The sequence below is a fragment of the Myotis myotis genome, unplaced genomic scaffold, assembly GCF_014108235.1.
Source record: "Myotis myotis isolate mMyoMyo1 unplaced genomic scaffold, mMyoMyo1.p scaffold_m19_p_4, whole genome shotgun sequence".
NCBI lineage: Eukaryota > Metazoa > Chordata > Mammalia > Chiroptera > Vespertilionidae > Myotis > Myotis myotis.
In genome coordinates, this window is record NW_023416346.1 from 111,307,146 (window position 1) to 111,329,851 (window position 22,706).

A 22,706-nucleotide genomic window follows, 5' to 3' on the forward strand; every position below is an offset into this window, starting at 1 on the left:
ATGAAACTCACAACAACTGCACTCATATCATTCAGTGTGACTGCTGCAGATTACCAATATAAGATCTAGAAGCTCTTACAGACTAGAGGCCTGTGAATGGCAGATGGTAACAGCCACAAAACCACTTGATGGGACGCCCTAACCGGTTTGGCTCAGTGGATAGAGTGTCAGCCTGCAGACTCAAGGGTCCCAGGTTCGATTCCGGTCAAGGGCATGTACCTTGGTTGTAGGCACATCCCCAGTAGGGGGTGTGCAGGAGGCAGCTGATCGATGTCTCTCTCTCATTGATGTTTCTAACTCTCTATCCCTCTCCCTTCCTCTCTGTAAAAAATCAATAAAATATATTTTAAAAAAAACAAAACCACTTGATGGGGAGAGGTGAGTTTCAGCAGGAGAGGAAAACACACACACTCCATCTCTTTCAAAATGTGTCTTCAAACCAAAATCCAAAACACATTAAAAGGTGAGAGAGTCCTTCCAAACTGACCATCAAAAGATGAATTAAGCCTAGATGAAAGTAAAATGATAGAATGGTACAGCAAGTATTGCTTGTAAGTACATTTAGGATGTGCTCAAAGACATAAACAAGAAAACACCATTTGTTTAAAAAAATAGCAAGAAACTAAGACACACAAATAGATGAAGAATAGATGGATCTGAAAAAGACATCTTTGGAAATAAAAACTATCACAACTTTTTTTTATTTTGTTTTATTGCTTAAAGTATTACAAAAAGTATTACATATGTCTCCTCCCCCCCCCCCCCCTCCGACATTCCCCCGGCCTCCCCTACTGAAGCTACGAAACCCAATAGACAGGATAGAGTAGACCCAGTCACAGAAGATAAGAGAATTAAAAGATGATTCTGAGGACATTACTGTGCACAGCGCTAAGAGAAAAAGATAAGAAATATAAATGAGCAATTAAAAGAGATGGGGAATTGGCCACAAGGCTCTAAAATATACCTAATCGAAGTCTCAGAAGAGAATGGATGAAATGAAAGAGAAGCAATGTTTGAAGCTGTAATAGCTGAAAATCTTCCAGAACTGAAGAAGGATGTGAGTTTTTAAGGAAATGGTCTCCCGAGAGAAATTTCAAACATCTGGGAAGGCAAGAAAGGCTCTACTTAGGAGCAATTGGTATTCTTCACAGCTCAGCTTTGGGAGGCCCTGGCTGATTCAAATGACCTTTTCTGTTTTTCACTGGAAAACATAAAAACTGAAATGTAATGTGTTGTATATACTAAACCACGTTTTCTGAACAAGGGCACGTATAAATAACTCATTAAAGGAGAATCTGTAGACAACTAGACCCAGAGGATCAAGATATCAAGGAAGACTTCTCTAAAAAATGCCAGTACCTTTGTGAAAAGTGGGTGGCAAGATAATAATAATTTGTTTTTAGACATGGTCTTCAGGAGAGTATCACAATGTTTTCAAAAATAACATTGTGGATGATTGGATAGAGTAGAAAGAAGAATCCTGAATAGGACCTTACATAAGAAGGTATTACCAGTTGGAACATTTCAATGAAGGTAAATTTCTTTCAGTGAATATTGCAAGGGGGAAAAAATAGAAGAAAATTCCTGTCAAGTGAAACCTTGTGAACATTGGATGCTGCTTCAAGTTCACAGAAACATTTAGATGATTGTCAGTTAAGTGGTCAGAGATTGGATTTAATTAATGTGGACAACTGCTTCCATTGGTTCACACCCAGAGGACCTATATGCAGAATCTGGCTGAAGGTAAACTTATTTTGATAAATCTCTACTTATTACTGCTCTGTCAAAGCAGCTTGCTACGAAACAAACTGCACACACAACTGTCCTTGAAGATTGAGAACTGATGGGATGTCAATCAAGACAGATAGGAGATTATATTCCTGTCGATGAAAAAGTCATATATTGGTTTCCTACATGACTTTAAATTCCTAGAAAACTTATAACGTTAGCTATAGGGTAGAGCTTTAAAAAAAAGAATAGATTGGATTTTATTTCTTCTTTAATGTGAAGATACATCATTTTGAAACTAAGCGTTTTGGAAGACATGCCATTCTCTGCCCAGATAATGAACAACAGGAAATATTTCCCTAACAGGAAACCCGATCATGAGATTATCTTACTTTCTCCAGTGGGACAATGGGAAAACTCTTCTCACCTCACTTGCATCTCATATCTTTTCTCATAGATATAGGTCCTCCACATTTGTGGATAGGAAGTTCTCTCGTCTGAATGAAATATCATCTGTGAACAACAGAAATCTGTCCTCTTATTTTGGTATTTATTGTAACTGGAAAAAAGGCAGCCAAGAGTTCTAATCAGTCACCAGGTATCAAATAGCAGAAGTGTCATCAATGGGAATTGTATTTCCAGCAATTCTAAAGCAAGAAGGGAATCTGTAGTCCTAAATATATTTATTGAAAAGCATAAAAATAAAAAAATGATTTAAGCATTCAACCTGAAAAGCTAGAGGAAAAGGCACAGTGAATTACACCACGTTATTAATGGATGTGAAATGAGACCAGAAGAAGTGAAGAGCTTCCCCACATTTCTGGATATGAAGACTCAAAAACATGAAGTCTGTTCTTCCCAGTTTAATCGATAAATTCAGTGTAATTCAACCCCCAAATTTCACCAAGAATTTTGGTATGAAAAGGTGACACTAAAATCATAGGGAAGATCAAAGGGGTCAGAAGAGCCAAGACAATTTTAAGTCAAGAACAATGGGAAAGGGAGGGTCTACCACACACCAACTTATTTAAAGCTGCGGTGTGGCACCTGCATGGGGCGGAGACATGCAAAGAAACCAACGAAATGGAATAGAGAGCTCAAAAGCACACTTGTGTGTTTATGGACTCTTAACGAATTGCCAAGATACCATTAGAAATCACTGGGGGAGAAAACTATACAATGAATGGGCTGGCTTAATAAGTTATCTATGGGGGAAAGTAAAAGTAGATCGTATGTTAACACCAAACACAAATGATTCTGTGTAAAGTCCTAAATGTGAAGAACAAAATGTTCAACGTTATGTAAGTGCAAGGAAGATTTTCTTAAGCAAAACTTAAAAAAAAAACCACCAGAAAATGGAGTAATATGTTAAAATTTAAGTTTTTTGTACAACAGGATGCCAGGAACAAAGTTAAAGGTAAGCTACACAGAGATATGGGTAGGAGATAATATTTGTTGTGCACATAGCTGGCAAAACAATAAGCATCCAGAATATAACCAGAACTTTAATGAGAAAAAGACAGTCCAGAGGGGAAATGGGTAAAGAAAACATGAAAAGCCAATTAACACAAAAGAAATTCAACCTCACCAGTAATCAGGGATGTACAAATTAAAATGCACCCATAAAATTGGCCAATACTTAAGTGTTTGATAACCCCAAGTCTTTGATGAAGATGTGGTTTAATAAAAAATCTCATTCACTATTGGTAAGAGAGTAAATTGGGAAAACCACTTAGGAGAGCTATTTGGTAATATGTAGCAATGCAAATGTTACTGGGACGCCAAAATTCCACATCTGGATATGTTCTGTAAAGAATCTCTTAAACAGGTACCCAAGGAGACAGGTAGAAGGGAATTCATTGCATCATTGTAATTGTGAAAAGTTGGAAACTTAAATGCCCATTGACAGGAGAATGTTGTTAACATATTAAAGCAGCAGAATAATACCTTACAGCACTTAAAATCGCAAACGATTATGTATCAACATGGATAACCCATCAAAACCGTGTTGAAGGCAGAAAAGCAACTCTTAGCATGGTATGTACATTTTTAAACATAAAGTTCTTAAACAGAAAGTTTAAGAACGTGAAAAATAATGCTGTGGGATTGAATTACATGAAATGGGCCATTTTTGTAGGTAAAAAACAGCCGACTATCAGCTTCTTTGTTAAGTTCATCCTAGTATTTGTGGATATGTTCATGGTAATAATGGACACGGGATTCAGGATGGCATTATCTCCTTGGGGGCGATGGTGAGGAGGGACTGATATGGTATTGATCAGGGCATGTCGGGGAGCTTCAGCTTTAACTGTTATATTTTATTGTTTCAAATATGATTTGGAAACAATAGGGCAAGTGTTAAATGTATTAAAGCAGTGTGTTGGGTACCTGGGTACATTCTTAGTATGTTCTTATACATTGCTGTTGAAATAGCTGATGGTTTTTTATGCAAACCACCATGTTGATAGAGGTATAAAAATTGTAATCTCATGACATTATAGAGAAGTATTTACAAAATGGTTAAATTTTTTGCTGCTGACTTGTCTGAACATAGCATTCATGAGGCTTTTTGTATAAAATAAAAGGTTGAAAAGCACCTCACCTCACACACCCGGCAGACGCTTCTGATTTTATTTTTGTTCTTTAGCATTACTAAGATCGTCGTCATAAAAATCCATTCATTAAGTGCCCCTCTTCTGCTTGCTTTTGTGTTTGGTGGTGGTCAGGTGCATCTCTGCCATTTTATATGAAATCTGGTGATGATACTGAACTTACTTTTTTTCCCTTTCCTTTCTTTCTTTTTCCTTTCTCTCTCTCTCTCTCTCTCTCTCTCTCTCTCTCTCTCTCTCTCTCTCTCTCTCTCTCTCTCTTTCTTTCTCTTTCTTTTTTTTTTTTTTACTTCTTTGGTGCCAACAGGAATCTGCAAGCAGAATATGATCGTCTGAAGCAGCAGCATGAACACAAAGGCCTGTCCCCACTGCCGTCTCCTCCTGAAATGATGCCCACCTCTCCTCAGAGTCCCCGGGATGCTGAGCTCATTGCTGAGGCCAAGCTACTTCGTCAACACAAAGGCCGCCTGGAAGCCAGGATGCAAATCCTGGAAGACCACAATAAACAGCTGGAGTCCCAGCTGCATAGGCTAAGGCAGCTGCTGGAGCAAGTGAGGCCCCCCTCTCTTTAACTTGGGACATTTACAAAATTGTGCTTTTTTTCTCTTTAGTAAAACTAAAAAAACAGACCGCCTTTTGAGAAGTGCAATAAGCATCAATTTGTTGAGTACCTAGTATGTGCCTAGCAATGTGCTAGATATCAAGGGACATGAGAAGGAAAACTAGTGTGCTTTTTAATATTTGTTCAAGATTGTTTCCTACAAAAATGTTTTTATTTGAATGATTTAAACTTCATCTTTAAAAAAAAAGTACCTAAAGGTTTCCACTAGTTTTCTAAAAGTGAAAATTGTACCTCTTAAAATGGAACTCTCTTTTTAGCAATTAGTATTACTGTAATTTCTGGTATACCTTAGGGTTTTTTCCTTATGTTTTCTAAAATATAATTTTTAAGCCTCCATTGAAAACCTAGTAAGATACTGCATTGTAGTAGACCCTACCTGCACATGGTCCTGGCTTTCTGAGAATTTTACCTTTTCGGATATGTTTTCTCCATCTTGCTTCACAACAGCATGAATTCTCCACTACATTTTTTGTGGCCCCCAATGGTTTCACCATTCCCACATGACCTTCTAAATATTTTAATGATTTAGTCTGCTGATTTTTATATATCCTTTTTCACTGAAGCTGTGATTTTTTTTTCAACCACGTAAGGGGCACAACTCAGACACAAAAACAATATCCATGGAGCTCATCAATGGTGAAATTTCCCAAATTTAATAATCTTTGGGAGGTTTCTAAGTAGGAAAGGTCATCATTTCTGAGTTCTGAATGTCTATAATGGTTTTATGTTTATATATCTGAGTGTTTACTATGAAAAATAATTCTGTTTTCTTATGGATGCCTTAGCCCCAAGCAGAGGCCAAGGTGAATGGAACAACTGTGTCCTCGCCTTCTACCTCTCTTCAGAGGTCAGACAGCAGTCAGCCTATGCTGCTCCGGGTGGTTGGCAGTCAAACTTCAGAATCCATGGGTAAGTGTCTGTCTTAGGGTACTCCTGGATTTTGTTATCTCTTAAGGTCTGGGAAGGGTGAACTCCTTGCTGGGACGTTCAAATCATCGACTGAATTATCTAATATCATTTCTGGGCAAAGCATTGTGAAGGAAGAGAAAATGTTTGATGTTGTTTTCCTGGCTTTCCCACACCTTAGTAATTTAGGGCAATCTCTGCATTAGATTTATTGTCTCCACATGAGATCTGAAGATAGCTAGCAGACGGTCGGGTCTGTAAAAGATCGCTCAGTATATGAAAAGATACTGTGTGCCTTTGAAAACTCCATAAATTCCCCAAACAACTGAGTTTTAGAACCACTGTTGTTATTTCCTACTGCAGGGTTTTCCCCTTTTTTGAAGTAAGCAAAGCGTATGAAACTGAGTCACATATTTTAGCCGTGAGACTCAGAGCCCTGGGTGCTTAGAAGCATTAATTATTTAGGCATGTCAACACCCACAAAGAGGCAGCGTGCCCATGAAAGCACCCAAGGTAAAGTGCACATCAGGCCCCGGTCCTGATGATTTGTGGAGCCAAGAAGATTGGTAGAACTTGAATCCAAGGACAAAACTGCTATATTCTGGGGGCTGGGATAGGCTGAGATAACTTGCCAATATAAAATGGGTAGGCTCTTTCGTTAAGTTTGTTCCCTGAGAGTAAAGACTGAATTCAAAGGAGATTTTTTAAAATGTATAAGGCAACTTCATTTAAGAAGAAAAAAAAACCCAACCATCTACTTGAAGGATGCCCACAGGTATTTAAACAAATGCAATGGGTGTCCTCATACTTTGAAGGTCTATGTGCCAAAGTCTATGAACCGTATTCTGGATAGAGAGTTACATTCTTTAAATGAACAACCCCAATGGCCTTTTTAAAGTGAAATATGGTGAATTCATAGTAGGTGATCTATGTAATAAGTGGAGTGCTTCCTCAAAGCATGAAATACTTATCACTGGTAAGTCTCTGTGTACTATACGTGTGTTTACTGGAAGAGTGTCCTAATAAAGCTTACATTCTATTGGAAAAGACAGACAAAGAAATAAAAATTAACAGTTATGTTCTCTTGGCTTTCATGAGCTACACACACAGGAGCCTTTGACTTCCTAACGACTCCCTATGTCTAAAGACTCCTTAGCTTCTGATTTAGAACAATTTCAAACTTATGGCAGAATTACAGTTAATTCAGTGTTTTTGCCACCTTTGGTTTATTTATTTATAGTCACATCTATTTTGTATATCTATATATTAACAGCTTTATATATACTGTATATATTTATATTTTATGTGCATATTTTATGCATGTGTAGAGTTTATTGATTTGTTTCTCATTTCACTAGCCCACTTAATGATTATGTTTCATGCATAATGACACTTTACTCCTAAATCCTTCAACATGTATCTTCCAAGGTGAAAGATCTTTGCATACATGACTATAATAGAATTATCACACTCAGGAAATTAACACTGATACAATACTATTATCTAATACATAATTTAAAATTCAAATAGCCCCAGTTCTGCCAATGATATTATGTATAGCTTTTTGCTTTTTTTTTCATTCAGCATCCAACCAAGGTCATGTTGTGCATCTAGTTACCATGTCTCTTTAGTCTCCTTTAATCTAGAACACTTCCCCAGGCTCTCTACAATTTTCATGGCAGTGACATTTTAGAAGAGGTCAAACCAGTTGTTCTGTAGAATGTTCCTCAATTTGCATCTGTCTGCTTGTTTAGTCATGATAGGATTAAAGTTAAAATTTTATAAGCAATTACCACATAGGCGATGCTGTATCTTTCTCAGCTCATCACCTGAAGGCTTTCCTAACATTCTCTCTCCTTCCCCTTTACTCTTTCTTGGCACTACTTCCATTTGTTGGCTTCTGCCATGTTGATAACCATAAGTCCTAAATCTCTCTACTGAGTATCTTCTGGATAAAAATATAACCCAATCTGAAATCCTGGTCAACCTCCAGAACATTTCTTCCAATTTTCCAAACTACACAAAGGCAGTCATTTTTCACACTTCGTCCCTTTATCTACTTTCTTTTACTTTTAAGCTCCCTTGAAGTATAATTGATACACAAAAATTGCATACATTTAATATATGCATTTGGATGAACTTGGACATATGTATATACCCCATGATATGATCACCACAACCAGGCACTAAATATATCCATCACTTCTAAAACCAACCCTTCCCTTAATTTCTTTAGCTAAGTCCTACCATCATCAATTAAATCATCAAGGTCAATCTGTTTTACCTCTCTTATAAAGAGCAGAACTCTTCAATTCAGTATTTCTGCCCATATTTAGCCTTCATCATGTGATCAGCTGAACAGACAATATGAGTACTCTCCTAATTGGTTTCTTTTTTTTTTTGTCCCTCTCCCTTTTCAAGCCATCTTCCAGATGTTTCCAGTTACTCTCCTAACATTCAGATTGTATATTATTCTTCTCCTTAAATATGTTGTGACTCCTGTTTGCCTAAAGAATAAAGTTCATACTCCTTAGCATGGTATTCAAAATCCACTTTCCTCTGCAACCCAATTTTTTACTGCCTTCAAACATGACCACAAAAGATCCTGAATAGCCAAACCAATCTTGAGAAAGAAGACCAAAGCAGGAGGCATTGTACTTCCTCATTTCAAACTATATGACAAAGCCATAGTAGTCAAAATAATATAGTATTAGCATAAAAACAGACTCGTAGATGAACAGAACAGAATAGAGCCCAGAAATAAATGCATGCATACATAGTCTATTTATTTACAACAAAGGAGCCAACAACATACAATGGGTAAGGATAGTCTCATCAGTCAGTGGTGTTGGGAACACTGGGTATCCACATGCAAAAGAATGAAAGAAGACCACTATCTTATATCGAAAAATCAGCTCAAAATGGATTAAGGGCTTGAACATAAGACTTGAAACCATAAAACCCCTTGGAGAAAAGGTAGGCAGTAAGCTCCTTGATACCAGTCTTGGTGATGAAATTTTTGGAGTTGGCATCAAAAGCAAAGGTAGCAAAAGCAATAATAAGTGTGACTACATCAAATAAAATGTGCCCTTACAGCAAAGGAAACCATCAACCAAATAAAAAGGCAACCTATGGGATGGGACAAAGTATTTGCAAATCATATATCTGATAAGGGGTTAATATCCAAAATATATAAAGAACTCATACAATTCAATAGAAAAAAATCTGATTCAAAAATGAGCACAAGATCTGAATAGACATTTTCCCAAAGAAGCAGCACAGATGGCCAGCAGGTACATGAAAAGGTGCTTAACATCACTAATCATCAGGGAAATGCAATTTGTAACCACAATGAGATAAAAGAATATTAGCTATTAATTTTAATATTTTTCACCACCATTGAAGACTGACTGGCTAATAATCACTGTTATCATTGTATACCATAATTAAAGAACTTATACACAGCATTTTAATGTAAAATTGAAACCATTTACCCCAAATATAATTTTAAAAAGTAACTGAAGCTAACATCAAGTACTAGATAAATAATTTTTTTTCTTCTGAAAAACTGGAGGAAAGCAGAAAAAACATGTCATGAAGTAATCACACATCAAGTTGGAAATTGGTTAAAACATTATATGTGATTTAAGTAATCCAAAGAAAAATAATGATGGGCATAGTTGTTAATACACAGACCCCTTTTTAAGAGAGAATAATTTTCTAGTACATAGTTCCCTTTTGTATAAAGAGGAAATACTTTGCTTAGGTGTAAGCAAAATTACAGGAATAAGGTTTCTTAGGTCTTTTCTGCATAGGTTCTGGCTAAAGTCATTTCTTAAGCAAGTAGGAAAATCATCATTTGAATTGAGGAAAGGGAAGTGAGTCAGATGAGTTGTCATCCTTTCAAGAAAGCCTAACATCTTGCTGAGTTTCAGAAGACTTTAAAAAGATCTTGCCCATAGCAAACCATTCCATTTCTTTTTTCCCAGATTAACTTTGAGTCATTTCACTTCTTTTTTCTCCACTTCCTCAGTGTCTATCACATTATGCTATATCAGGGTATATTTTAACTTTGATTGTCTTTCCTTATTTTGAAACATTCATTTAAAAAATGTTCCAGTCATTTTTGGGGGCCAACTTCAAACAAGCCGTGACAGTTATAGCTAATAATCAAAAAGGGAGTTTTATGCATGTTTGTGGGAATCACCTTGGAGTAGAACTGTGATCATCTGGTTCATAGGTCAACGCTCAAACCACTGAGCCATGCCGGCCAGGCTGATTTTGTCTTTATAGTGAGCACTGCCAAGCATTCTTTAAGCTTGCGCTTAAAAACCAAGGATGAAAACTTAATAAATTCAGGATTATAATCATAGTTGCAAATTTAAGTGGCAGGGACCTTAAATATTAGCATCTTTAAGTCATTATATCACTGGCTCTCCAGTCATTTCCTGATCAGATGTGAAACTAGGTTTCATTCCTTATTGGTGACTTGTTGAAGCAAGGTCTTCTAGGTGAAATGACAATATGCTGGAACAAAGTGAGATGGAAGAGAAGTTATTTTCACTATTAGAAGACGATGTTATGAAAAATTAGTTTCCAAGAACCTTCAAAGTTCAAAATAATTTTGTTTTCACTTAAGAAAATTTTCCCTTACTGAAATGCTGTTTGAGGTGTATTTCTTTGACATGTGACTAAGCAGAGAACACAGATCAACAAAACCTACAAGGAAACTCTCATTCCCTGAGGAAAACCATCCATCCCAACATTTTTTTGCCTTCCAAATCACCATTCTCTCTTCATATAAACAAATTCTCAAAAATTAAAAAAAAAGTTTCCCCTTATTAGCCTCCAAAAACAATATTATGATAAAGTAGTCCCATGTAACAAAGAGGAAAGGAACATAACTCCCCACTATTCCCCATATCCACAGTTCTTCAAATATTAATATTTTATCACCTATATAAGTCACATACAACTTTTATTTCTTCCTGTTACATTGGACTTTAAAGGTACTTCATTTTTGTTTGTATTTTTGGTTAAATGTCAAAGGGAAAAGTGGTGAAAATACTCAGTGTCTCCACTCCTTTCTTTCTTACCTTCTTAAATGCAAAATGTCACAGTCTTATTTTCTTTTGTGTTGAAAATACACTGCAAGTGTCCAATAATAATTTTTATTACAAAGAAAAAATGTCTCACCTATGTTAATAGGACACAAAAAACCTATGTCAACTTTATCTTAAACTTTAAACGTGTACAGTTTTCTTCTGCAAAGATAATGACATAGATAAATCCCCACATGGAATTCTTTTTCCCTTTAAGGAGTTGTTTCCTAATTAGTAAGCTTAAAGGGGTATTTTTATTTACATTATTTATGAACAAGTGGAAATGAATTTTTAATGGATTTCTAGATGCAATCATGGGCCTTTTCTCTAGTATCTCTAATTTTTTCCTGAAGTGTAATTTTCCATTGTTTGTGTTTGCTTTCATTAAGGTGAGGAAGATCTTCTGAGTCCTCCCCAGGACACAAGCACAGGGTTAGAGGAAGTGATGGAGCAACTCAACAACTCCTTCCCTAGTTCAAGAGGTAAGCTGCACTACCTGGCAGTAACTCAGACTTACTGGAGTTAGGCCACTATCGGAAATACCCAGCTAGTATGTCCGTTTTCCACATTTAATAAACATATGCTGACAGAACGCCAATTTGGAATCACTGTGAGAAGATTTTATTTTTAAATGTGAATTTCTGGTTTGGATGACTGAATTTTCTGGTCATAGATTCTGGTTAAAATTAAATACCTGTGTAATCTAGATGATTCTGGAAATATAGAATACTAACTTGCATTTCGAAAGTATTTTACTTGCTTTGCACATTACTCTGCAGAGTTAATTATGAGGTAGCTTTTACATAAGAGCAATTATGTAACTTTTACAGACGAGGAAATTAGTGCCCTAATGGTGCCTTTGCCAGGGACATACAGTTAACTATACAATACAGCGAGTCCAGGACATGCCTGGTATACAGTGGTGGTGGGAACTCTAACTTGCAATTTGATGGCCTTTATATTTAAAATTGTGTCTTATCCCATCATTTAAATATAAGTAGATTTAAATTTTTATATACTATTTTGTTACTTTTTTTACTTCCAGAGATGGAATACTACCTTCACAAAGAAAGGCATTGACATTATTAATGCCTTTAATTTCTTTCTCCCCATCACTTTGACCTTGTATACTTAGCCCCTCATTCAAAAATAGCATTTTCCCCCACCGTATTTTCCCTCCAGCCCGTATGAGCTTTAGATGTTTTGCCTCATCCAAGGAGGTACTGTGCTGCTGCTGTTAATTTTTGGAGTTTTTCTTTAAGTTTACCGCCCTGACGTAAAACAAAGTCACTGACCCACTTCCCTTCAGTGAATAAAAGGAATGGCAGCCAATGCCTGTGAGCAAACAAAGGAAAGCCAGGAGAAGCCAAAAAGGGAAAACACAAGGCTTTGTGGCCAGTGATTGGCACCCCTAATGGGCAGCCCAAGAGGGAAGGGCTCCAGAGAATCTGGCTATTTGTTCCTCTCTCTAAGGGCGCTGACGAGGGTGTTTTGAGTCCTATCTTTTTGTTCACTCTCGGTGCACAATGGCCATTTCCTAGCTACTCGATGTATGAGTAAACGTAGTGCAGTGCACATTAAAAGCAATAATGTTCTGATAGAGGGTTGCTAAGGAACCGTCAGGGGAAGCTAATTTTAAACATCTGCACGAGCCATCTTTCTACCACAGAGCATCTCTGATATGTTGATTCTAACAGATAAAAATCTTATCTGTCTTCCACCCACCCCACACCCACCACTCTCACCCCCATCCTGACTATCTTAGCTGTCTTCTCTCCCCAGATGCTATGAATCATAATGAGACCATATGCCAGTTTGACATAAATCACATGCTTTCACCTTTATCCTGCCAGCTTTTACCAGCACCTACTATGGACCAGTGGAGGGGGTTAGGGATGCAATGAAGAAATGTCAAGTTCCTTGTCTTCTAGGTGCTCATGGTCCACAGTGGATGCAGATTTCCAAAGTTCAAATCACAGTACAGTACTATTATTGCTGTAATGGAGATGTCTACGACATGATGAACCCTAGAAGCACCCTTTTAGATAAATAGGAGGTTAGCTTCAGACTGAGCAAGTGTCTTCTTCAAAATCACACAGCTACTGGTCAGGCAGGGACTTTGGGCCTCAACATCTCACACACATTCCATGGACCCCAAGCTTTCCCTTGAAGGTCATGGACACTGTCTCATCTCAGCCCCTTAGACTGAAAGTGAGTTACCTGCTCTGTGGGAAGTTAGTGGTTATATGTTGGTGCCCTGGGCATTTCTTTCACATCTGAACAACTAGAATCTAGCAGAGGAGAGGCAAGAGCAGGGCTCATGGCTGATTCCCCATAGCAACCTTTTGTACTGGGTCTCTGGTCCATCCTGAGTGTCTTTTTTAAAATATATTTTTATTGATTTCAGAGAGGAAGGGAGAGGGAGAGAGAGAAACATCAATGATGAGAGAGAATCATTGATCAGCTGCCTCCTGCACAACCCCTACTGGGGATTGAGCCCGCAACCCAAGATTGTGCCCTTGGCCAGAATCAAACCTGGGACCCTTCAGTCTGTAGGCCGACGCTCTATCCACTGAGCCAAACCGGCTAGGGCCATCCTAAGTGTCTTGAAGGTGAAATCCTTGGCATCCTCTCCCTGCATCCCCTGGCAGAGTCCTTAAAGCTGGATACCACATGGGTGTGGAAGTAGCCACCTGCAAGACTAGAAATATGCTTCCTCTGCTATGATAGCTGGTAATTCGCATCTCTGATGCTATTTGTATGATGTGGATTTACTTATATGGAAACTTGGGCAACTATTCAGGCCGCCTGCATAGTGTTTACTAAATTAGCACTTATGGAAGCAATATCATCCCCTGAGTGCTAATTGGAGTTTTCAAATATGGTATAAGGAGGCCTTATCTGATATCAATTCCTTCAAGTTCCTACTTACTCAGTAGTACTGTGATGGCCTTCGAGAATGACATCATTTTCCTGAGGAAAACACGATCAAACAAAAATAATAAGAGAGTAGACAAGGAGCTAGATCTGCCTGGTATTTTGTAATGCTATGACCTTGACATTTTTACTTTTCTTGCTACTTCCTGCCAAACTTGGCCTTATTATAGGCCTTTTTATGATTCTGCACCCAATCCCAATGTGTGGGGGTTTCCTCCACACCAACAACAGGCAATTCTCTGACACCAGCTGGGAATCCTACACTGCAGCTCAATTCGGACCCTATCTACCTGGAGGTCGCATCATATCCCACAGGTTCATGACTCAGTCCTACAAAACTGGACCCCCTCCTCTGGGTTAGATTAACGTTCTCGAGGGGCTCCCAGAACGCAGCAAAAACGAGTTGCTTAGTAGATCACCTGTTTATTAGAAAAGCATTTAACTCAGGAACAGCCAGCAGGAAGAGATGCATAGGGCAAGGTGTGGGGAAGCGGCATGGAGATTCCAGGTCCTCTGGGAGCTCCACTCTCCCCGAATCTCCATGTGTTCGTTAACACAAAAGAGGCCCAAATCACATCATTTTGGATTTTTATGGAGGCTTCATTACATACGTCTCATTGATGAACTCATTGGCCACTGGTGATTGAACCTAATCTTCATCCCCTCTCCTAACCCTGCAGTCTGGGGGTAGGACCGAAAGTTCCAACTCTCTAATCCAGCGGTTCTCAACCTGTGGGTCGCGACCCCTTTGGTGGTCGAACGGCCCTTTCACAGGGGTCGCCTAAGACCAGCTTGCATATCAGATATTTACATGACGATTCATAACAGTAGCAACATTACAGTTATGAAGTAGCAACGAAAATAATTTTATGGTTGGGTCACAGCATGAGGAACTGTATTTAAAGGGCCAGGAGGTTGAGAACCGCTGCTCTAATCACATAGTTGGCTCCCAGCCTTCATCTCTAGGTTTTCATTAACATAAAAGGCACCTTGATGCTTCTCATTAGAGGAAATTCCAAGGGTTTTAGCATTTCTGTGCTAGGGAAGGACAAAGACCAAATATATATTTCTTATAAGTCACATCACATTTTTTCTCCCTAAATTCAAAGGATAAAAAGTGTCACTGCAAAAATATTATCAACATACTCCCCAAAGTGTATTTTTGTATGTCTTATTTCTAACTAAAAGCATTTCTCATTTTTAAAGAATAGAGAAAATATAAATACATAGTAGGGTTTAATGGGAACATCTATATATACACCACACATATACGTTTATAGTCACATGTACAGGGTAGGCAAAAGTGGGTTTACAGTTGTGAGTATGAGAAACAGAGTTTATTCTTGTATTACTTTTCATATGAACAACTATAAATCTATTGCCCCACCCTGTACATACAAAGATCAGAAGCAAATGTTTCAAGCAGCAGTTCTTACCATACTACATATAATTCACACTATTCCTATGTGTTATCTACTGAAAAATAAACTGCTGCTTGCAACCCACTAAATTGATTTTCTGATCCAGTGGTTTAAAACTATTGACCTAAGCAATCTCAGTTTTTCTTACCCAGGTGGATATACTTTTAAGGAAAATGAAATTTTAGAATTTTTACCATGCAAATTTCTGCCAAGACCTTGCTAATGTCTTAGAGGATATTGTGCTTTGATTCTAAGCCATCCATGTTCCCGATGTTGTGTTACAAAAAATGAAGTTCACGGTTACTACAGCTGTTTTGGACAGCTGTTTGAGTAACTCAGAACAGATGTCTGAGCCCAAGGTCTGACATTTAGTGGAAATGTGCTCTTGAATACCACCTCATGGTTTACTTAACCCTGCTAGGTAATTGCCCACAGAGGGAAATACTTTTTTTAAAAAAACTATATTAACTATATTATGTTTTCCATAAATATAAAGTATATAGGTAGGGGAGTTACTGTGTAATTTAAATTTACAATTTCTTTGTTACCCTCTGCCACAGTTTTGACTCAGAGGTCAAGTCTTAAAGTATCAGCTAACCTTCATCTTTCATTTTCATTAAAAGTACCTGGAAGCCCAAAGAAGTTAACTGCCTGGTTCATGGCCATTCAGCAAGTTAAATTAGCCTTCTGATCTTCTCTCAATGGCCTTACTAAACTGTTATCCAAATTAATAAAGGGGTTATATGCTTCTCCATGTAGTGATAAGCTGATGACGAAACTGTCCTGCATAATAGCCAATATAAACGGCAGGGTGTTCAAGGTGTGGATGGGTTCACATTTAGCTTTGTGATTATATCTTTCCTGATTAATCTCTAGATATATATAGTTGGCTGTTCACAGCCACTTCGGAGATTTGAGTGGCTCAATGTATATTAAACACAGGATGTTAACCAATTTCTATCTAATCTATTTATCTATAATCTGTCCATCTCTCTATAAAAGTATATGTAGAAGTTGAATTCCAGTGTAATAGAAATCATTATCTACTGTAAACACTTTCTAAATCTCCACCATTATTCTTTAGGAACACTACATGAGTAGAATGAACAATAAACATAATTTTAAATTAAACTCTTTAAGTTACTTGCCCACACACATCTGATTATTTAGCAGTCTAAGAAAGGTATTTTTATATCTATGCACATTCATGAAAGAAGCCCTCCCCTAGTCAGCAGTATGATATTGGGCTTTCTCAAAATGAGGTGCCACTGTACATAGATTAATGAATGCGAGGATCCAACATAAGCTCTTAGTACAGTAAGATAATTCAGGAAGCAATTAGCAATACTATGCAGGTATTTCTGCCGCTTGTATAATCGCTTACCTGCTGACCTGTGCCACATAAATTTTATCCCCAACAACCCATAGCAGCCTGTCACTTTCATACTTCCTGTCCCTTCCAAATAAGCCCACATAGATTCTGTGACATGCCTCTAAATTAGCAACCCAGCAGCTTTGCAAAACCTGCCATCCTTTAAAATTCAAGTCTTATCTGTGATTCTTTAATGGAAGAACAACGTAAAGAACCAGGGCAGAAGCAGGAACCACTGTGTTTCCTTTCTGCCTCCATGAAGGATTTTAGCTCTCATTCCTTTACACTTGGGGCCTGCAAACTACAGTCCATGGGTCCAGATCCTGGTTTTGTAAATAAAGTTTTATTGGTACAGAGCCACACCCATTCATTTACATATTGTTTACCACAATTTCTCACTATAGTGGCAGAGTAGCTATGGTAGAGCTGAAAGTCACTACAGGGATAGAGTGGCCTGGGAACCTAAAATCTTTACTCTCTGGCCTTTACAAAGACAGTTTGCCAGTCCCTGCTACACACTGTTATTTTGTTATCCATTCTAGCGCATTACATACAGCCACAGGCTTAGGTGCTGATCAACTTTGAGCTCATCAAAACTGCATTTGAATCGACTATACATTTATATCCCTGTTCATCAAAGACCCAGCATGCTTCAATATATTTCAAGTATGACCATTAGAATATTCTTTTACTTGTATTGAAACAGAAATCCTAAGGAAGGAACTCATTCTACACTTTTCAAACTGGTCAGTGGACTGAGATAAAGAAGCTAATGGTACCCAGAAACTGACATTGAATTAAAGAATTACCACCAATCATCTTAAGTTCATACTGCCTGAGTAAATTTGACTTATCCAGACCTGACCAAGCCCTATATTTAGACTCAGGATGTGCTAGCACATTTCCCTTTTTCTCTTGATTCATTTCCTGACAACATCCCACATTGCCAGATGGACAGCCTCAGTGAATGTCTAAGGCACCTCATTGCCAAAGAATGTATTTATGAAATAAAACTTTGCTCTGGTACTTATATTTCTTGATTGATAAATAATTTTCTTCAGTATTGCATCTTATCAGTATAGAACTATGCTTAGTACAGTAGAACACATTTTTTTAACTTTTTTAAAGAAAAAGAGGGCAGTCCTTTTGTACTATGCTAATGAGCACATTGCCACCCAATGATGAGGGAGGCTCTTGAAAGAGAGCAGGGTTAACAAGGCTTTGGGAGGCTCATTTACATAAAATACGGATCCTGGAGAAGTACCTGAAACAAAACCCAAATCATTTGCTGCATATTCGGCAGTGCCCAGTTAATACAGAGCTCTGAATATGGCTTGATATAGAATGGATAAAGATATGCAGCATTTATCATTCTAGTAATCGTAATTACACTCTGGAACTAAATCATATTGCTTTCTAACAACACTGTCCTTCATGAAAGTTCTGAACTCTAAAAAATAGACCAGAGAAACAAACCAGAACAAGTTACCAGCTCTTGTCATCCAAGCTAGAGGGGTAGCACACAAGGCCAAGTTGCCTAAAACACCAAAGGACTCATGGCCATGACCTAGTGGCTACCCTACTAATTCACTTCAACCAGCATTTATCAAATACCCATAGTATCAAGGTGCAATACAAGGTATTGCGGATAGAGTGGTGGGTAAGCAACATGCGGGCCCTGCCCTTGAGATCATAATCTTGTAGGGGAAAGGAATTAATTCTACTACTAGACAGTGTAACTGTGAAGTACAATTTAAAAAAACAAAAACATAGCTTGCTAAAGGAGTCATGCTGGCATTCATTTGAATCATCAAGGATGAAATAAAGTTCTTCTGTTCCCTTTTCCTGCCATCTGGTATGGGCCTACCACTGGGATTCCCCCCACTCCCCACCTGAGGAGCTGGCACCTATTTCTTTCCTGATCTGAGTAGGGTCATGAACACTTTGCCATGAGGACATGGTCAGTCAAGCAGTTTTTATACTCTTAAGAGATTTCGGACTCAGGAAAATTCAGAAGGAAGGAAGAGAGGGAGGGAGGAAAATCATACTTAGAAAACCTTTAAATATATACTAGAAGTTTTGAGCCCTAAACTTGAGTTTTAAAAGATTTGTTTTTGAGCGGTAGCTCCATAGTTCCTCATTCTAGACTAGTAGTTCTCAAATTGTTTCAGGGAGTTTTGGTCTTGGAGCTCCTCAGCGTGGTGGGTCGGGGGTGGGGAGGCATGGATCTCTTACAGTTCTGCTTTTATCTGCTGTAAATACTTGGATTTCGTAGAAGATTTTTGCTAAAGTCCAAGTTTGAAAACCAGTAGTATTTCATTTTTGAGACTCAGGAGCTAAAAGGAAATTGCATGCCCAAGGCATGGAGTATGGTCAAAGGGCTCTAATTTTCTGTCCAATTATATTATCATCGAAAAGTTCCTCATCAAAACCTGCTTTTCAAAAATAAGTGCATACATATAGATGTGGGATTCTATAAAGCGAATAAGGCTAGTGGGTCTTTAGCCATGGACTCTCAAGTCTCCTAATACCTGCTGACATGAGGAAGTTGAAGGCTTATTCCTGGCTCCGGCTCTGTGGCTTGCCCATTAGTGGGATTGATCTCCTTCCCCTTTTTTCTTTCTTTTCCTCAAATGCCCCCAATCCCACTGTGTGCATGCTCAGCTTCTACCAGGTGGAACAAATTCTCCGAAAAGGATGGAGTCTGTCATCTATGTGATATTCTGCTTTGCATTTGGGATGCGGAGTTTGGGCACACAAAGACAACTACTGTTTATGTTTCAGTGTGTTGATTGTCAAGTCCAGAGTAAAGAGATTCTGAGACTTTTGACGTTAAGCTTGACATTCTACAGTTGCTCTTAAAAACAATGTTCGATTTGTCAGATTTCTATGCTGTGCCAGCTCTCATCCAGTTTTCCCACATGACCACCATAGATTCTATAAGTGCTATCTCCTGGATCGTGTTATCTGTTTACACTGATTTAAGTGTGTGTAAAGGTTATTTGACTGGATGTGTCTTTTGGAGTGTTTTTTTTTGTTTGTTTGTTTGTTTCTATTTTTTTTTCCAGAAGGGAATAAATGAATTGTCATCTCAACATTAGTTTGGTAAAAGAAGCAAATTGGTATGAAACTGTATATATATGCATGATTTTTTTCCCTTTCTGATATCTCTACCTCTTCCTCTCTCTATTATTAAAGGAAGAAATACCCCTGGGAAGCCAATGAGAGAGGTCAGTGAGATTCAGACTCACAGCCATGGCTTCTGTCTGTCTCATCCCGCTTTCTATGTTTGGCGTTTGTGTAAGAATTGTGTGCGTGCACGCGCATGTATGTATTACACATGTCATCGTGTAAGGATGGTAGTCACCTCTCCACTTGCAGCTCATGAGGATCAGTCCTCAAATATTCATTGCCATTGTCATCACCATGACGACAGGACCACGGGTCGCGGGGAGCAGGAATCTCTTTAAAATGGCAAACTTCCGTAGTCCCTGGGTTGGAAGCCTGCAGTTCATCATCTGTTGCCATTTGCAACACAAACAAAAATCTTCCAAATAAATTTAGCCTTGGACATAACTACCTCCAGGACCCTAGCATTTTCTGCCAGTGCATTTGGTTTGTATTCTTTTGGGATGTCTTCGTTTTGTCTTGTTTTCTTTTTTTTTTTTTTTTCGGGGTCCCTAACTCTCTTCCTTTCCCACTTTAGCTAATATTTTTTGAGCACTTACTGTGTGCCAAGCACTGTTCTAAGTACTTGCCATCTTTTTTCCTATATCCACTTCACGAGAAGCCTATGAGGTACTCTTATTAACCCTATTGTACAGATAAGGAAACAGGGTAAGTGCAAGGGCAAACTGTGTCCAAGGTGATGGCGTTTGAATCCAGGCAGTCTCCAGAGCCACACTCTTAACTCTTATGCTTTACTGCCAGGTTGGAAAATGGTGTTGGAAAGGCTTGTGTCATCTCTACTTGCCCTTTAGAGAGGATGCTTATTTTGCATTTGGCATTTGGAGCCAGATAGAACATTAACCAATTAGAGGTAAAAAATGAACGTTGGGAGTCTTAAGAGTTGTTGGGTTTTTTTATGCCTCTTTTGGTGTTAAAAGGGGTAGGATATGGCGTTATCACTGTATGTGGTTTGGGGCTTTACAGTGAAAGCTGCTTCACGCTTCTATTCTACCAGAAATATTAGCTAGACATTGAATTACCTAATCAAATGACGATTGGATGACAAAGTGTTGAATGACAGCCCAAGTGAAGTAAAATTGTCTTTACCAAGAGTTTAGTGCAAAGGACGTGAGAAGGAAAACTCACTCGTGGATTGCAATAGCGTGTATTCATCTGGGAGGCAGACTGGGTGGGTGGAGAGTCCTTAGAAGAGACGGTTTTGGATCCTTAGCAATAGGATGGACAAGAGTAGCCACTCGTTCATTTAAATATAAGGAGTCATACTGGGAATTCTGCCACCAAGCCATGCAAGCCTGATAATTAAAGGATAATTGAATGATCCTTCAGTGTGTCTACACCAGTGCAGCTTCCAAGGCTTGAGGCGGTGGGGTCCCAGGGAGGGCGTGGTAGGCTGGGAGGAGAAACTGAGGAAGCCTGAATCGGTGAAGCATTGAATGCTCCTGACGGTTTGCCGGGCTCACATACTTCTTATGTGAGACGTCCCGGGTTCATTCTGATGGTAAGTGCTCCTTAACATTTATTTTAACTTGCAAAAAGTTGCACCATAATCTTGACCATCCTGAACATGTTTCTCTGATAAATGAACTTTAGAAAAGGCCAGCAGCTATAATTGAAGTCATATAGGCATTTGGAAACTTTACTACCTGAGGCACATGATAGTCAATTAAGTTTCCAGAAAGCCAGAGAACCAAAATAAGAGCGATATTTTTTTCTTTTTTAAAAAATATATTTTATTGGTTTTTTATAGAGAGGAAGGGAGAGGGATAGAGAGTTAGAAACATTGATGAGAGAGAAACATCGATCAGCTGCCTCCTGCACACCCTCCACTGGGGATGTGCCCACAACCAAGGTACATGCCCTTGACCGGAATCGAACCTGGTACCTTTCAGTCCACAGGCTGACGCTCTATCCACTGAACCAAACCGGTTAGGGCAATAGTGATATTTTTAATGCTATGAAAATACCCCCAAATGTATAGTAGACCAGATCTTTCCCTCCCCAAAGATGAAATTATAGAAAAGGAAAGATAAGCAGATTTCACTGCAGTATTCTGGCTTTGCTTTGGCCATTTATTTGGGCATTATATTTTTTAAAAATAGAGTGCCAGATTGCTATTGAGGTCTTGGCTCGCTGCCAGAAAGTCTCAATTCCAATCACGGCGGAAAATAACTCCCTTAGGCAGCGGTGGCGCGTGAGACTGGATGTGCCACAGTTCACGCCAACTTGGAAAAACATACCACTGCCCTAATGTTCAACGCATGGTGCTTTTGTGTTCAACAATCCTTGCATTAAAATGGATTAAATTAATACGTTCTACAGATGTATTTTTGTGTCAGCTTGTTCCTGACGCTGATTATAGATGCCTGAATCCCGCCTGCTTTTCAGTGCCTTTCGTGCTCATAATATAAGATTTTAATTTTGACTTTAGGAATACCTGTCATGTAAAATTAATGGCCTCTCTAATGTTCTGCTTTATACACTGGACAATAGAACCAGGGTACAGCTCTATTTTCTGTATCCATAGCAGGGTGCAGTTTTATGCCTCCAGTGGATTGAGATATATGATTCTTTGAGGCAGTATTTTGTCAAAGAGAGAGATTTCTTTTCTGGCTCTAACGAAAACATCCATGAAAAACATTGGAATCACTATTCTGGTGAAACAGGTATTTGTAAATAAAGTGACCAAAGGCCTAATGTAGATATGGTGAGGTGACTGAACACCATTTTTCTAGCATAGGAACAACCGTGAGGTCATTTGGTGAACATGAACCGGCTAGACAGGTTGAAAGGCCACCTACCATTCTTTGGCTGTGTGTATGG

At 38.5% G+C, this 22,706-nt stretch overlaps 1 protein-coding gene across 3 annotated transcripts in view; it reads left to right on the forward strand.

Moving 5' to 3' along the window:
- DMD (dystrophin) overlaps positions 1-22,706 on the forward strand; it is a 1,824,373-nt gene that overhangs the window by 1,796,155 nt on the left and 5,512 nt on the right. For 2 of the 3 annotated variants that reach the window (XM_036304100.1, XM_036304099.1), the window contains 4 exons: positions 4,645-4,888; positions 5,745-5,868; positions 11,357-11,449; positions 19,896-19,927. In XM_036304100.1, coding sequence (XP_036159993.1) covers positions 4,645-4,888; positions 5,745-5,868; positions 11,357-11,449; positions 19,896-19,927 — 493 coding nt within the window. The remainder of the gene's footprint in view (positions 1-4,644; positions 4,889-5,744; positions 5,869-11,356; positions 11,450-19,895; positions 19,928-22,706) is intronic. The other variant, XM_036304097.1, reaches the window with a different exon arrangement.